This window comes from Leuresthes tenuis, unplaced genomic scaffold, assembly GCF_036924035.1.
Source record: "Leuresthes tenuis unplaced genomic scaffold, fLeuTen1.0.hap1 SCAF_18, whole genome shotgun sequence".
Classification (NCBI taxonomy): Eukaryota; Metazoa; Chordata; class Actinopteri; order Atheriniformes; family Atherinopsidae; genus Leuresthes; species Leuresthes tenuis.
The window spans coordinates 12,255,694-12,271,999 of record NW_027325372.1 but is presented as its reverse complement, the minus strand read 5'-3'; the positions used below and the strand labels follow the sequence as shown (position 1 = coordinate 12,271,999).

At 41.2% G+C, this 16,306-nt stretch overlaps 1 protein-coding gene across 2 annotated transcripts; it reads left to right on the top strand.

Annotated features, from left to right (window-relative positions):
* Positions 1-3,725: 3,725 nt before the first annotated feature.
* LOC140275162 (neurocalcin-delta B) lies at positions 3,726-16,251 on the top strand. Of its 2 annotated transcripts, none has more exons than XM_072370572.1 (4): positions 3,726-3,906; positions 12,185-12,615; positions 14,016-14,121; positions 14,241-16,251. In XM_072370572.1, exons 2-4 carry the CDS (start codon positions 12,238-12,240, stop codon positions 14,333-14,335), a joined length of 579 nt encoding a protein of 192 aa, XP_072226673.1. In that variant the 5' UTR covers positions 3,726-3,906; positions 12,185-12,237; the 3' UTR covers positions 14,336-16,251. The 2 variants fall into 2 exon arrangements, with proteins under 2 accessions (XP_072226673.1, XP_072226672.1); XM_072370571.1 differs by having other exon boundaries at positions 3,727-3,906; positions 12,182-12,615.
* The last annotated feature ends 55 nt before the right edge of the window (positions 16,252-16,306 follow it).

Genomic DNA, 16,306 nt, shown 5'->3' with positions numbered 1-16,306 from the left:
AAGTGGATTGTGCTGAGTAATTTTATCTGTAAGTAAGGGTGTTAGATTATACTGGTATTGATGATAATATTGGTATAAAAGATACTGATATTGTTTTAATTAAACACATATGATGACATTATAATTTGATCTCAGCTGATGAAATGATGTGATTATTGAGCGATTTACTGTTTTTTTTCACATGCTCTAAAAACAAAAAGAGACTTACCGGTAGTCTGATGGTGAAACTGCAATAATATTGCTATTGTGAATGTTTTTGGTCTTGAGTTATAGTCTGATGCCATCACAGCGCTCTCTTTAACAATGCATTATATATGAAAAGCCCACATATATAATGTCTTGTTTGTAACTGAGGCTGAGTTATCAAATACAGTATTTACCCTCTGAAAGGATAAAACGCTTTTGAAGTGCAGGTATGATGCGTACTTGTACATGGATTCAGACCCTGAAATAACTATGCACAGTTAGATCTGCAAATATGAGTTACTGTAGCTGTTAAACAGACGGTTCTTCATATCAAAGAGCCGTAATCCCTTCCAGCTTCTCTGATTTGGATGCAAATACCCTCAAATTAAAGCTGAGATTCTGAACTTTAACATGACGTGGTAAACAGTGAAAAGAAAAGATCTGTTGTATAAGAAGTTGTTGCAAACAACAAGTTTTATAAGTTCACAATAATTAAGTTTATATGTTAAGAGCAGAGGTATTGCATTAAACTGATAAATACAAAACTCGTGAAACTTAAAGGACCAAATACCGATGCTGTGTTGGTAATATTCTTATGATAATATTGTGATTTGATCTCAGCTGACAAAATCAAGTTATCAATCATCTACTGATATTGTTGTTATGATGAATGCTTTGAATAATAATGCAGTAAAAAACAAATATCATAACAGCCCAATCTACAATGTTCATTATCACCCTAACCCTTTCCTAGTGAACTCTTGACATGATAACATTTCTCTTTAGTCCCTTTTTTTTCTACCTGGGCTGCTCTTGGACAGCTTCGAAGGGATTTCCCCTCCTGCAGGTGCAGCTGTGTTGCCGAAACTCAACAGAAAGCTCATGCATACGCACAGATTCGACACCTGTGTTGCTCTGCTGCTTCTGAAGAAGCTCAACATGCAGCCCTCAGCATGTCCTGGTTGAGAATAAATTCACCTGCTGGGTAATCCAGTCAGCTTGAGCATTAGTCTGCCGCTAGTGACGCACAGCTTGTTATGTTTTGTTTTCTGTCTGCAGGAGATCATCTGCTCTCCTCTGATGTCTTCTGAACTGTGCTTTCAGCGCTTTCTCAAATTTAATAAAGCATTTCTACACGATTGTTACCCTGATAGGCAGTCTGACCATTTGTTTGTAGAAACTGCTGGAAAAAGACACAGTCATCATGTTCAGTGGTGAATTAAACACTACAAAGATGTAGATGTAGTCTTATATGTGAATTCCCATGCTGAAAATATGTCACTTTCTCTGAAAATTTTTACAAAACTCAAGCAGAGAATAGCTCACCTTAAAACTTATTTTTGTTTCCTTCTCAGCAGGCTCAAAGTTGCACAAGGTTGGCCCTGTCTTAGTTAGGTAACAACAAGAGGAGGTTGTTGGATCTTTACCATGCAGCTCAGTGGCTTCTCTAACCTGCACCTGCTGCTTAGCCTCTAAAGACGCTCTTACCTAATGACAGAGCCCGTGTAGAGCCATGGGCCTGCTGATTTAAAGGGTGGCTGTCGAGTTCAAAGACTCTTGGCTGTTGAGCTGTGGCACAGCAGGCATCACTGCAGAGTGTGTGTGTGTGCGTGCATGTGTGGGAACGCATGGAGCGCAGTGTTAGGGTTTGCTCGTCAGTGGACAGCCAGTCAGATCAATGTTATGCAAAGCTATTAGTCAGAGGTTGAGGTACTCAGGGACTCTCCCCCAGGGTCAAACTAACTGATGAGCTCTCACCTCTTTTCAGAGTGAATAACAATGTTATCTGCTGATTAAATGCCCCTGACAGAGAGCTGCATCCAGTTGCAGTTGCTCCTGCATTTTGAATGGAAGCATGAATGTTTGAAAATTTTACCTGAATTTGAATTTTCACCAAAACCAAACCTGTGAACTATGTGAATTATAAAGAAGTTTATTTATTGATACTTTTACTCCTTTCTTTTTTATTTGTTTAAGTAAAAATGTAATATTTTAACATTATTTTCAGTATTTTGATCAAAATGAAATGGTGCCCAGCGCTAATTATTATTTTAACCTCTACATTTGCACCTTCTTTTTTCTTACTTTGACTACTTTTGGAAAACGACACACCGCAACTCAACCAACAAAACTGCACCTGAACTTACTTAAAAATGTCGTCACACATTTTTGTGGTAACAAGAATAGTCACTGCTGCATTATAACATACTTTCATTATTCATGCACCTGCAACAAAACTCGAGCTCACATGAAGATTTGTCCTGAATAGAGTCCTGCTGAGATGAAGTTTCTGAATAAGTGCATTTAATTGCTATTTTTCATAATGTATTTATGGGCTTTGGCAACATAACAAAGAGTGGTGCATATAGAATTTCAGCTCACAGGAGCTGAAAAGATCCCTTTTGTTTGCATAGGTCGTTAAACTTCTATGTTTGCTTTTTGCATGTAATGGATCATTGTAAAGTATGTCTGTGTGATCAGTATTTTGCTGACTCAACCAGAGGGAGGGGTTCTCAGTGTACTTTATAAGGCCATTAAGAAAACGCTCCTGGAACAGCAGCTGAATAAGCCCTGTGGCTTTGACTTCCACTAATCATCTTAGGCAAAGCATGCCTCCCAATGTGCCTGCATGGGGACACCTGTACTGTGCCACAGCGAATGCATGGTGGTTAAAATTCATAAGCTCTCACCATGATCATCATAGAATACACAGAAATAAGCATGCTTATTTCACTATCACTTCAGCAAAACTTATGGTCTGCGAACAAGTTGAATGACCTTTGTTTTATTTTCACAAATGATCTATAAGAAAGTCATAAAATCACTTGTTGTTCCAGCCAAAGGCCTGGGCTTCAAATACACAATATATGGGAGAAAACAGCATGTCAAGCTGGACAGATAGAATGCATGCAAAACTATACTGAGAGAAATATTTAAATAAGAATGTGAGGAGGGATGAGTTAATTATGCATATAGCGTTCTGTTGTTTGTGCAGCTCTGCTTGTGCCAAGCTTATTAACATATCCTTTTAAGCTTTTGAAATACGACTTTTAATGGGTTTTCCTGTGAGGAACAAGTTAAAACTCTCATCCGATATATATTTTGTCATCTAAAAATATACAATGAATTTCAGTTGTTGGCGATAAGCAAAGCAGAATTTGAAATGAGCTAAGTGATTTAATACACCACTTATATTATAATCAATTCAAATTTTACTCTACTTTTGTTTTTCATGGTCTTATATTTTATTGTTCATTCGTGGAGCTTTGTTGGACAAAGTTCCCTGAAAACTTGATGAAAATAAAGACATAAATTGAAAAGGCCCAATTTACAATAATGTCGCTCCTCACTGCTTGTAGTCGGACCCTAGATAGTTGTATTTGATAGAAATTCAACAACTTCTGTGTACATTTTACATACTAATCGCCATTCATGTGTCGGGCTATTGTTGCCAAGACAACGCCGCTCCCCATTGGCCCTCGCTGGACCATGTGACGCGCAGGTTTGACGTCACTGTGAGAAGCTGTGGGGCTAAGCGGAGACTGAGCAGCGGCTCAGGAAACTGCTTGCTGGAGTTTGGACTGAGTGCACCCTGGAAGAACAGCTCCTGCTACAACCCGTTAGTTTCTTTGAAACTTTGACTGTCTTTCCCCTTTGACTTGAGGTAATGGAATATTAAGGAAACTTTAAGCAAGTCTTCAACAACAACTTAAAAGCGAGGTAAGTTGTGGCTAACGAGTCCCTCCCTCATAGTTTACCCGCTTCCTGATACTTTATTTATTATCCCACAGCACAGGTGAGTTGAGTTTTCAGGTTGAACAAATGTTCTTGCAGGGACGAACTGTTAATTTACTGTTGCCATTGCTGTTATTCAGTTGGGCTAGATATCCAGAGCAACAATTCTTACACATTTTCCTCCATAACTTTGCTGTGCAGCAGCATTACACGATGCTAGCAGCGGATAAGGCTTCACCTACATTTCTAATCGGATGAAGCTGCTCCTTTACATCCTTAATAAACCTTCAGGGGGGAAGGAGAGGTCCTCGTTGTCTTTAGATTTACCTGAAAATGAGTGAGAACAGGAAGTGGAAAAAGGAGTCCTGCGACCACGGAGGGCAGAGTATCTCATTTCAGCAAATACACATCAGTCAGTCAGTCAGTGGCTTAAAGCAGGGAGTCAGGGGAGGGAGCTTTTCTTCACTGGCTTTACCTTGACAAGTGAGTGGAAATGTTTGTTTTTACTGCAGATGAATGTCTCAGGTAAAGTGGGAGATTTTCTGTCACTTTGTTTTCTGTTTAAAGAGAGGTCTTTAGTGCAGTTATATGTTAAAACATGCAGCCTGCTTTACTTGTGTTTAATGCTCTTTTATGTGTGTACAAACGAAATATTTTGCAGCTTATGTGACAGCTCTTTTTGATACTCTTAACCAAGTGTTAATTAACCAATCTGTGTTTTCTGCCCTAGATTATTGTGTCCGAGTAGAATTTGAATAAAACGTCCGAGAAGAGGTCTTCAATTTCCTTTTTGCATACACGTAAATGTTACAGTCAGAGGAAGGAGGAAAAAAAGAAAAGAAAGCGGTTTACTCATCCAGATGAAACATTTAGGTGCAGGAAATGAGAAGGAAGAGGCTCAGTCACTGAAAACTACCCCTAACACGCAGCTGTGTGACTTCCAAAGTTCTGATTTGATTTTGGTAATTCAACAACTCAAGCTGCCAATAAAACATAACAGGAGAAACTGAAAGACCTGCAGAGGTGTTGACAAAAGGGTGGAGTTGAGATAATAACCGCCTTGGTGCCTAAAAGGACCTCTCCTAAACATTTTAGAGATGCTGAATTCTGACAAAGGTTTGCTAAATTTGAACAGATGTTCTATTTCTGTGCGCGTGGGTGTCTTGTGGGTTTGTTTTGGGCCAGGCTGACCGCATTGGCAGTGCGGCCTGTAGTTAGGCTCGTCTAGGCTGCAGTCAGAGCTCCTTTGAATTGAATTAGACCGTTTTTAGAGAAAGCGGACGGGGGAGAGTGATTGGGTCAAAGCCGAGATGAGTGGAACGGGAAACAGAAAAACAGATTATGACCCGTCGCATAGATGATGTTGCGGGTAGACGGCTGCGTGTCTCTCATGCTGTGCAGCAGATATCTCTGACAGAGAAGGATGGGAGGTGTTCAGTCATCAGATTGACATTTCCATCTCTGTAGCCATTTGTCTCTAACAGGCGGTTGGAGAGAGAAACACATTTAGATATTCAGTGCAAAATAAACAGCTCTCTCCCCCATATAATCAGTAGCAATTTGCTGTGAGTGTTTGTCCAATCCTCTGTCTGTTTTGCAGCTCTGCTCTCCCTCTCGCAGTCGTTGTCAGTGACGCCTTTTATTTTTATTTTTTATCTTGTTCTCATTCGTTCCCTCATAATGGCTTCAGTGTCATGATTGTGGTTTTCTGCAGCGTCTTGACGCACAAAGCTCTCTGGCTCACAATGGGAGCTCGTGTGTGCTGCATTATGATGAAGTAGCCGGTCTTTGGGTTTCTCAAATGTGGGAGGGCTATTTTTTTTTTAAAACAGGATTTCAAGAAAGGGGAAAGTAAAGGATTTATAGTGTTATCGGGGGACGTGCAAAATGTTTGAAGAGGACAAAAGTTTTTGGGATGTGTCAGTGAGTCCCAGTCCCTGTTGACATGTTAACACGAGGTTGATTTTTCACTGATGCTCACTGAAATGACAGAAAAAGGTAGCAATGTTTTTTATTTCTGGTCATAAACATGCAAGAAGTCACTGGAGGTTCTGTTAGAGATGCTTGTGGGTTGTCACCAGTGGCTCAAAGAATCGGCAGATGACTCCAAAAAAAAATACCCAAAAAAAGGAACGGAAACATTTAGTCAGTTTTCTAAGGAGCTGAAAATTACTTATTGGTTAATCAGATCTTTTTTTACAGCTCTAAACTGAATGACGTTCTCGTGACAGGACTGTTGGCGTCATACGATCGTCCGTCGGCCAGAAAACTACCAAATGGTCCTTTCCCTCTTTCAAAATACAACGGGTGGCAATTTTACGTCAATCAGATGTATGCAGTGGAATATTCTCTCACGTCTCACTTGTAAAAACCTTCCACCAAAATGTTCTGAGTTATCGTAGCTCTTACGATTTCTGAGACTTCTGTTGATCAAACAGATCCTGCAAAGGACTTTCTTCAGACTCTGGGACAGATTGGACCAAGAGTGGTTCAGCTCTGACCTTCCACCAAATAACACGGCAGATTGAGTTGCATTCAGACGCCCGAGGAGTCACTGAAGCAGTAAGCACACGTTGTCGCGGCACTTGTAACGTGAGCGCTCTCCCAAAGCTATGCCAGGCTGCTGTAGCTGCGTGGTGGTTTGATTGCAACTGGTTGGTAGCTAGGACTTGTTTATACATGATCTCAGACAGATGCAGGTCATTAACTGGAGAGCTTGTAAAATCTAAGCCAAAGCTTTAAAATGTGTGAACATTTCATCCGTCTGCGACATGTTGGTTGTACCACGTGGACCGTGTGAGCTTTCTATAGTCGGCCACTTGGGACTGGTTGTTGTCGGTTTGAGTTACAGCTCAGTTCTTCACATGCAGCTTTAAATGAAACCTCAAGAGTGAGGTGAAACGAGTGGTTGTAGTTTTGGCACATGCACTAGTTTCTGTCTTTTGGTGTTGCGTCGAACTGCACATGAACAATCCTGACGTTTAGGACTTAAACTTTAAAGACTGTGCTTTCAGGACTTTCTGCTGCACCAAATTGCAGTCATCTCCAACCCACTAAACTCTCAGGTTTAGTTTAAAAGAGACAGAAAGGATGTGAAACGAATAACAACAGGCCTGCCAGCTGCTTGAACCGCGTCCAGTTTTTTCCTCCAACATTGGAATATGAGCCACTGCATCCTTTGGGCAAGTCTGCCAAAAGAAATCAGATGTTTTATTGTCTCGCAAAAAAGAAAGTCAAACTTCTGCTCTCAATCAAATGTCCTCCGCTTACTCTATATGGGAACATGGAGAGTCAATCATTCGGAATCCGCTTCATTTCACATTGTGCATCAGGGATTGTATAAGAAAGCCGTTTTATTTGCATCAGAGAGGAATGCATGCAAGTAGATTAGCCAAACAGCATCAAATGTTTGCTGCTGGGCCGCAATTATCGTGCACTGCCGAGCACAAATGAGGCAAAGCAGAATTACTGATAAATCAATTTAATGGCAAAAAGATTGAGAATTGTTATGCTGCAGAACTCTAAATGATGTCTCTGTTTGGCGTCGCCTTAAATTAAATTTTGACATGATCAGCAGCCTCTCAGATTCCTCATATTCATCCTTGGCTCGTGCTTAAATGTGCTGTTTCAGATAGTTTGTCACAGCTGAGATGAAATGTTATTTGGATTTGTGAGTGGATATCAGCTTGCAGATCCTGCAGGTCTAATAACTGCCTCGCCTGTGAGGTCAAGAATAGCTGCCCTCAGCGCCTGCAGCCCGGCCGCACATGAATCACATTTCGTTATGAATGCATCATTCATAAAACAGCTATCTGTGCTCAGGTCTCTCTCAGACGCCCTCCCCCAGCTCCCTCTGCTCTTGGATTATCTGTTGGAGTCTCTCGCGTTAAGATTTACCTGCAGGATATAAATGGAGACTTGTACCTGTTGCATAAGTGGGCGATAAGATGTTCTGGGATGAGGGGCTTTTGATTTAAACAGCAAGAAGGGCTCAACGTCAGCACAGGGCAAAGACGCTGACTGCACGCAGTCGTGATGGTGTCTTCTTTGTTTCTGTTTGTAGTCAACTGCACGTTTTAAATGTTAGAATTTAAAGATGGCCATTTCTTTCTTAAAAGCAAATTCACGACTGTTGCTTTTTATTTTGCAGAAGCCATTTTGAGCAGTGTGGCATACTTGGCTTAAATTTATACATTTTGCATTTTCTTTTTCCAATTTGAATTAAGCTGAGAACTGAAACCACAAGACAACAGGCTTTGATTTCTTTGTGTGTTTAACATGACGTCTCAGGCTTAGTGAGCCAAAAAGTGTTTTAGACATAAAAAAAACCCCAAAGCTTAGGACCAAAAAACAAACAAGCTATACCTCCAAATGCTGCTTTGTTACGTCTGTTCATTCGTGCTGTTTTCAGGGTCATTTGTCAATTTGTGAGCGATGTTATTCAAAAAACTGCCAGGGCAGTCCTCATTGAAGCTGCAGAGATATGAAGTTATGAGATGATTTATGATGATGATGATGATGATAGATGATGTTGGATGCAGCATGCTGTGTTGTTGGCTTTGTGTTTCCCAGCCCGCAGATGCTGTCCTCTGCTTAATTTTTAAATACCGTCTCTGGTGGACATGCTGTTGTTGCTAGAAACTGAAAGGGACAGCCTGTTCTTCTCGGGTTCAATAAATCTGCGCAAGCTGAGGTCAGCGGCTCTATCTCGGGTCTGTCGTCCGCTCAGAAGGTTAAACCTCCGCTCACTTTCTTGTCCTGACCTCATGAGGCGGTCAAGGGGGAATTTGTCTGCACCACGTGACCTTTCCCCTTATAGAGGGCTCCATTATATAACCATAACATCACTGGTCTGCCAGGAGCCCCAGGTAAGAGTCTTAATGGTTAATTGCAGGCTGTGATGTCACAGATCTAGAAATAGCTAAGTTCTTAGGGTGATGGGATGTTCTCTGAAGGTCCGAGCTCTCGCCCCGGTGTTTCTTCTTCTTTTAAAATACAGACGCTCAGCGAAGAGGAAGCTTAGATTGTTGTTATGGCTTCAGACACTTAATTGAATTATACTAATGTTGGCCTTTCTGCATAGGAGCGCCAAAACATGATAGACGGCCGACCTGCTCTGAGAAAAGCGTCCTCCCTGCTGAGTGCTTTCTCTGTGGGAATTTGTTGGGGTTTTTTTCTCGTAAAGTGTCTGGATGTAACTTATTCCTGTGAACTGCAGTCATGGAAATACGAGTAAATTGGAAACGTAATTTTGTTTGATTTGATTAGATTTTAATTAAATCATTGCATAAACGAAGAGGGAAAAGGACATTAACCCCCCCTTTCTTTTTTCATGTCATTTTGTCTCAGATATCCTCGCGTTTGACAGCATTTCCTGATATTGTTTGGACTGAAAAAAATGTTAAGCGGATATTCAGTGATTGGATCAATAGTGAAAACCATTTGAACTCAAAATACACACATTTAAACAGTCAATTTGCTGATTTTAAAAAAAAAAAAAAAAAAAAAAAAAAAAAAAAAATCTCCTGTGTCGTATTTAATCATTTATTTTTTTAGTATCAAATGGTTTTTGAAGTCGTACGTCTCCCTGAGGGCTAGAAATTGATAACTTAACTGACGAGTCAATGCGGCTTATCTTATCCTTTAAGTACTCCCATGATTCAGTGCTGTTTAGTAGTTTATCTTTCCTATAATGGTCCGATTAAGCCGGGGAAATTAGATCATTTGCTAATCACTGACGACTGGCAGATGTATAACTTCACGTGTTTTCCCAACTTAATGTGGGCAGCTGTCTTCTCGTGGCCGCACAGGTGAAACAGGACGAGTTTCTTCTCTAACTCTCGTGTTGTCTCGCGTAACCATAAGACTGGCTCATCAGTCTGTTCCTCGCCGCCTCATTTAAACATCATATCAGCGACAATGAGACACCAAACGCAGTGGTTGCTATGTGTGGCTCAGCGGTCATAAAGAAATAAGTTAAAAATGGGAAGGAAGGGAGACATGTTTGGACAGCTTTGTTCTTTATGTAATGAAATAATGTTAAAAGCTCAGTGGAGAAAATGGAAAATATTCTCAGTCGAGAGCCAGTGCATGTAAATGTTAGGAGGTCTGACTTCTTGAACTGTTTTTTTCTTAGTTCCTGTTACAATAATGCAGAAGAGCGCTTGCTTGAAAGCGTAACATGGTGTTAGATCACAGTGATACCATGGAGTGTGAAAGCCTCTACATGATTATATCAGGTTATTTGGAAAGGTCCTGACTGAAATAGTTCAGTTAGACCAGCTGCAAAAGGTTATTTCAGTTATTTTTACCTGCTTGTTTTTAATTCCAACTAAAGCAGGATTACTAATACCTGAGCTGACTGACCCGCTGAAGAAGTATTTTTAAAGCAGACATTTAAAAAAAGCAAAAGACAGATAATCAGTATTATTTGTTCCATCTGTGTTCTCCTGCTTTGAAAAGTCAAAATGCCTTCTGGAAACTTAAAAAAAAAGAAAAAAAAAAGGACCTTTTTAGGCAAATTGATCCGATCACCGAACTCTAATAAGCCTTTTGTGAGAGTGAGAGAATCTGGTGGAAGTGTCTTTTCTTATTGGTCTGAGGGGGGCAGGGAAGGTGAACGTGTGCGACTCGAGGTTCCACCAGCCAGGAAGATGCAGCTCATAAACGAAGGATAAACTTTGGCAAATTGCTACGTTTTGAGCATGATGACGTGCACGCTCTTGCTGGCTCGCACCGCCTGCAGAATTTGACCATAAATGGAAACTCTGCCTTTAGCTCTCTGCGATGTGTGCGTGAAAAGGGTGTTGAAGGGAAAAATAAGTTTAAGATGATCAGACTTCATGTTAACACTTTAACCAGCATCGAAGTCAACTATTGGTAACAGCAGGGAACTCAACTTCCAGTTGCTTGTATTTATTTTTGACTTTTACTTTTTAGTTGTAATTCATCTCAAAGTCACTCATACAGCTCAGAAAAGCAAATCTCCAGCGAGGCTTGATGTCGACCTTGATGTTTTAGGTGTTGCAGTGTTTTTACCGTGATCCTGAAGCACTAAATTTAGTTGTTGGTTTATTTACATTTAGTTAAAGCACCCTTTTAATATTTCAGATTTGGAGGTGTGAGAAGCCAATATGCTGGAAACTCAGAGTTGACTTCATCTTTATTTCCGCTCCTGGAAAACGTAGCTTTGAATGACGGGGCCAGTCGTATCGATCATTATCCTTGGCTTATCCGTTATCTGCGTCTTTAGCTTGGAGAGCCGAGCAGCAGCCTGGCGAGGGAGGGCGTGAAGCACATTAGCTGCAGGGTAAATGAAATACTGCGTCTTCTGTTACATTTGAAAGCTCCCCATTTAGTTTGTGCAACAAATTGTCTCAGAGGATTAAACCGTTTGTTTCAGCTATTATTTCATGTGCATAATCCCAGTTTGTGATAGAGACAGAAAGTATGAGCAAAAACTGCAGAACTCTTAATAGACATCTCAACAACTGATTCGGAGGATGTCAATTTGCGTCTCAGCAACTGAGCCTCAGAGTTCCTGTAGGAAATGGAAGTTGCTTCTGCAGAGATGCATGCACAGGCTTATCAGCAGGTGTGGTTGTGCATCTGGAGTAGTTCTACAACATGCAAAGCTTCGGTGGTCTCGTGCGTTTTTGTTTGTCTTGTAACTTGCCGTCATTGTTTTTCTCATAACTTTCATTTGCATTTTGTCATGAAATAGAAGACAAAGTTATTTTAAAAACATTAGACTTTGTAGGATTTAAACAAACCCCCTCACATTTATCCCCTGAAAAGCTGACTAGTCATTTAAATGAGAACAAAACAAAATCTCAATTTATATACGATTTGTGCTTAATTATGCAGGCTTTATCAAGTGTATTTTCAGGACTTTTCTAACAAACTTATCAATAACAACTCCTTCTGAGGAAATCCCCAATATTAACATTTCTGACACATTTGATATTGGGGTGCACTGACCTACCATAACTCTATGAACATGAGCTGAACTCAGGTCCGACTCGGTTTTATCAGCAACAACAGGTCAAACCAGCAGCTCAAGAACCAGGTGTTCCCCCCCTGGAATATTTCACCAAAAAAGCTGCTGGTGAATAATCATCAGGTTACTGGAAAAGTGGCTCCTGATTAATGACGATGTTGCTCTGTGCTGGATGTTCAGATTTGGCATCAGCTGTATGATATATCGTGTCGAGGTGGATTATTTGACATAAACAGCTACCTTTTTGTCTCTCTCTGTCAGCAGTCTAAAGCGCCGCTTCCCTCACATCAACCACAGCCTCAACAGAAGCAGCGACCATGGGCAAACAGAACAGCAAGCTCCGTCCCGACATCATGCAGGACCTGATGGAGAACACGGACTTCACCGAGCACGAGATCACCGAGTGGTACAAGGGCTTCTTACGGGACTGTCCCAGCGGCGCTCTCTCCATGGAGGAGTTCAAGAAGATCTACGCCAACTTCTTCCCCTACGGCGACGCCTCCAAGTTCGCCGAACATGTCTTCCGCACGTTTGACGCCAACGGAGACGGGACCATTGACTTCAGGGAGTTCATCATTGCCCTCAGCGTGACCTCACGTGGGCGGCTGGACCAGAAGCTGAAGTGGGCCTTCAGTATGTACGACCTGGATGGGAACGGATACATCAGCAAAGCAGAGATGCTGGAGATTGTGTCGGTGAGTCTGCTGTGGTGATCTCTTCTTTACTTTAGTTTTGCTTCCTTTTATCTTTCATCTGCTTCTTTAGCTTTACGCAGTCTTCACCTGGAACTTGCATACCATCACGGTATCATCACGCTCCTCGGTCCATTTAGCTCAGCCATCCATACCAGCTGCTACATCACATATCCATCTGCTTCTGTTTGGCGGCCCAAAACCAGCCACTGAGTAACTTCAGAATCCAGCAGTTCCTCTGTGGTCCTCAGGTCCTCCTCTGAACCTCATGGACTCAGCGCTTCTTCCCTCAGCCGTACACTTCTCCACTTACAGCTAACTCGAGCTCTTCGCCTTATTGGATGAACGCTTCGGACTTCTGTCGGAGCGTCACGCTCAGACACACACGCATACCCTGCAATCTCACGCACATGTTGTTACATCATACTTTGCGGTGAGCAGAGCGCCACAGAATGTGTAATCCCATTCTCAGAGCTCTTTATTTATGGGGTATGTGCGTGTGAAGTGAGCAGGCGTTTATGTGTAGAGATACTTAAACATTTTTAAAGCCGTGCAACACTCAAGTACAGGGCGACATTTAATGATTGTTTTCATTGTTGAATGATCTGTGATCATTATGACAGACTAAAGAAAATCCATTATATGGTGATATAAATGAAAAAGATTCATTTATTCAATAGAAATACTGTTTAACTTCATCGTTGTCTTGGTGGTGGAAGTCTGAGCGTTGTGAGATGGTTTGTGTTGCGATTCTACACAGTTTAGGGGCAGGTGGAGCAGAAAGACCAACCAAAATGGTTATTCTCGTTGCAAACGACGGTCACAAGCGCAGACAGCGCTTCCTAATGTTCAAACTGTCCTCCTGCACCGTGGTCCTCGGGAGAAGTTGAGAATAAACCAGTGAGGGGTTCAAATGGAACAAAACCAGCATTGGTACAGACACTGATGTAATGACGCGGTTCCTCTTTAGCTCAGGGAAAACAAACCGTCTCCAAACTGGCACTCGCATTAGCCCAGAATTATTGCCTGATTTAAGCTGGTCAAAAAGTGTTCTCTGAAAATCTAATCAGTGAGATAACAAGTGAACCTTTTTTATGTTTCCTCATCTATTTTAAAGACTTCTCGACCATATGTTGACGTGAACGCTTCCCGTTTGTTTGCCCACGGTTAATTCAGGCAGCGGAGCCAAGAATAAATGAAAGGAATCCTTTATTTGTCTTTCTGCAGAGATAAATTGATTGATGGGATCACAAGGATGTCTTTTTTTTTTTTTTTCTTCCCCTGCAGCGCACTGTGCTTTGCTGTTCTGCTTCTGGCTGTAATCTGGCGTTACTCTCCCTGCGCTCGGTTTTATCTGCAGTAAGACTGAAAAGTGTTCTTTTCTCTCTTCTACCCGTTTCCAGGCCATTTACAAGATGGTTTCCTCTGTGATGAAGATGCCCGAGGACGAGTCCACACCGGAGAAACGCACAGATAAGATCTTCAGGCAGATGGACACAAATCGAGATGGTAAGACTCGACCCTTCATAATCAAAACCAGAAGATAAGATGAGAAATAAATAATAAATGATACTTTGCTCCAACAATAAGACAGTTGGCCATAAAACTCTCGTCTCTCTGTCTCTTAGGTAAACTGTCCCTGGAAGAGTTTGTTGAAGGAGCGAAGAACGACCCCTCCATTGTGCGGCTTCTGCAGTGTGATCCCAGCAGTGCTGGGCAGTAGAAAACTGGACTGTTCCTACTGATACATTTACACATTTTCAAAGTCTTTCCCATCTGACCCACTCAAGATTTGATTTATCTTTTTTTAAAGCATTGGATATCTTGACCCTTAGAGGCACATAAACACACACACACACACACACACACACACACTAAATCTGCACATATGACATATACTGAAGCCTGATGCATACATAATCATCCAGACAACCACATTTACAGACCGTTCATGCGCCTCTATTCCCAGTCAAAAGCTCAACACAAACATGGGTCTCATATGTGGTACAAATATGACTTGAAGGACTGAAATCCCATCAAAGACTTGTTCAAATCAAAGCTGTCCGAGAGGACGGCCAGCGAGGATAATCCAGCCGAATCCCAAGTTTGCCGTTTTTATTTCCTTTTTGTTTTTCAGAGCAAAAATTCCCAATTTAAAGGAAGTTGCGCCTGTTTTTCTTTTATCTTCGAGACCGACTTGGGTTGTTCAGTGACGATGGACAGATCTTTACTAAGTATTGCAACATAACTCCATGTCAACACTGGAAGAAATGAAGTTTATTAGTCTGAGACTACTGGTGTTATCAGCTTACAGTGCAGTGATTCAAGAGAGGAGATCTGGAAATTGTTTAATTTTTTTCCTTTTTTATGTATATTTTGGAAGAATGTTACAAACAAACCAAAACTGAATGAAGGGGAACTGTTTTGACTACAGATTGACAACCATCTGGTTTCGTGAAAGTGACTTTTTATGCCAAGTTCTGTGTACACACACACACACACACACACAAATACACATGCATATAAACTGAGCTCTGATTCTCTTTCTATGGTTTAACAAGCATATAAGGAAAAAAAAGATAGATGTTATACGAATATATAGTATGTACTTATATATTCTTTTACTCTTTGACAACATTGGGGCAATTTGCTGCAATGGAAGAGATTCACTTTGGAAAATTTTGACGTATAAGTTATTGGAGTGTGATGACAAGCATTTTAATTTCTTTGACTTGACAAGTATGAAAAAGAGCTGTACGGTGTATTCTCTTATATTTGTGCTAGAAAAGAGGAGAGGACCACGTATTGCTATGCATTCGACTTGGAAAATAATTTGCTAAATTTAGATTTTGAGGTTTCTTTTCTCCCCCTTTTTGGAGCGAAGAAATGTCCGCCCGGGATCTCCCTCATCGACCGTATTTTCAAGGAAGCCTGTAGACATTCTGCAGCCGGCTTGTCCTCTCTTGTCCATCTGTGTTGAAGTGAAAATGCAAGAGCAATCTAAACATTTAGCTGCAGACGTGACGCCGTGGCTCCTGAATGTGCACTTTTTCCTTCATCCGAGTTGATGCTACTGTGACGGCTTGTTTTTAGGTATATGAGACACAGTAACGGACTCTTAACTGACAGATTAATGGACTGACGACGGCTGTGACAGCGGCAGACCCCGCTTTGATTTTCAGGCTCTTCACTGCTTCCATCTGTAATCGTTTCCACCTGCCCCCTCCCTGCTGATCTGAGAGCAACGTGGGGCGCCGTAGTTGTCACAAGCTGATAAATGTGACTTTTTTTTTTTTTTTTTCTTCCCTGAAAAATGGGGGGAAAAACTGCAACAATAGCACAGTTGTCATTAGTTGTCTGGGTTTCTGCACATTTCAGTGAGGCGATCAGGTACTTCGACCCTCAATTTCATTTCAAAAGCATCTTGTGGTCAAGTGCCAAATATAGATGAATAAATAAAAGAGGAGAAACACAGTATTGTATCCGTTTAAAGTGTACAGTTGTTACCCGTCGAACAAAAACAAACAAAAAAAAAAGACTTTGTCATTGTATCATTTTGTAGATTTTGTATTGTTCCATTATGTATTCTGTGTAGTGTGTCCATTTTGTTATTCAAATAAAGACAAAATGGGGGAAATGTCTGCTGTTTCTTTAAATGTGTCAAAAACATTTTTCCATTCCATGACCTTTTGTG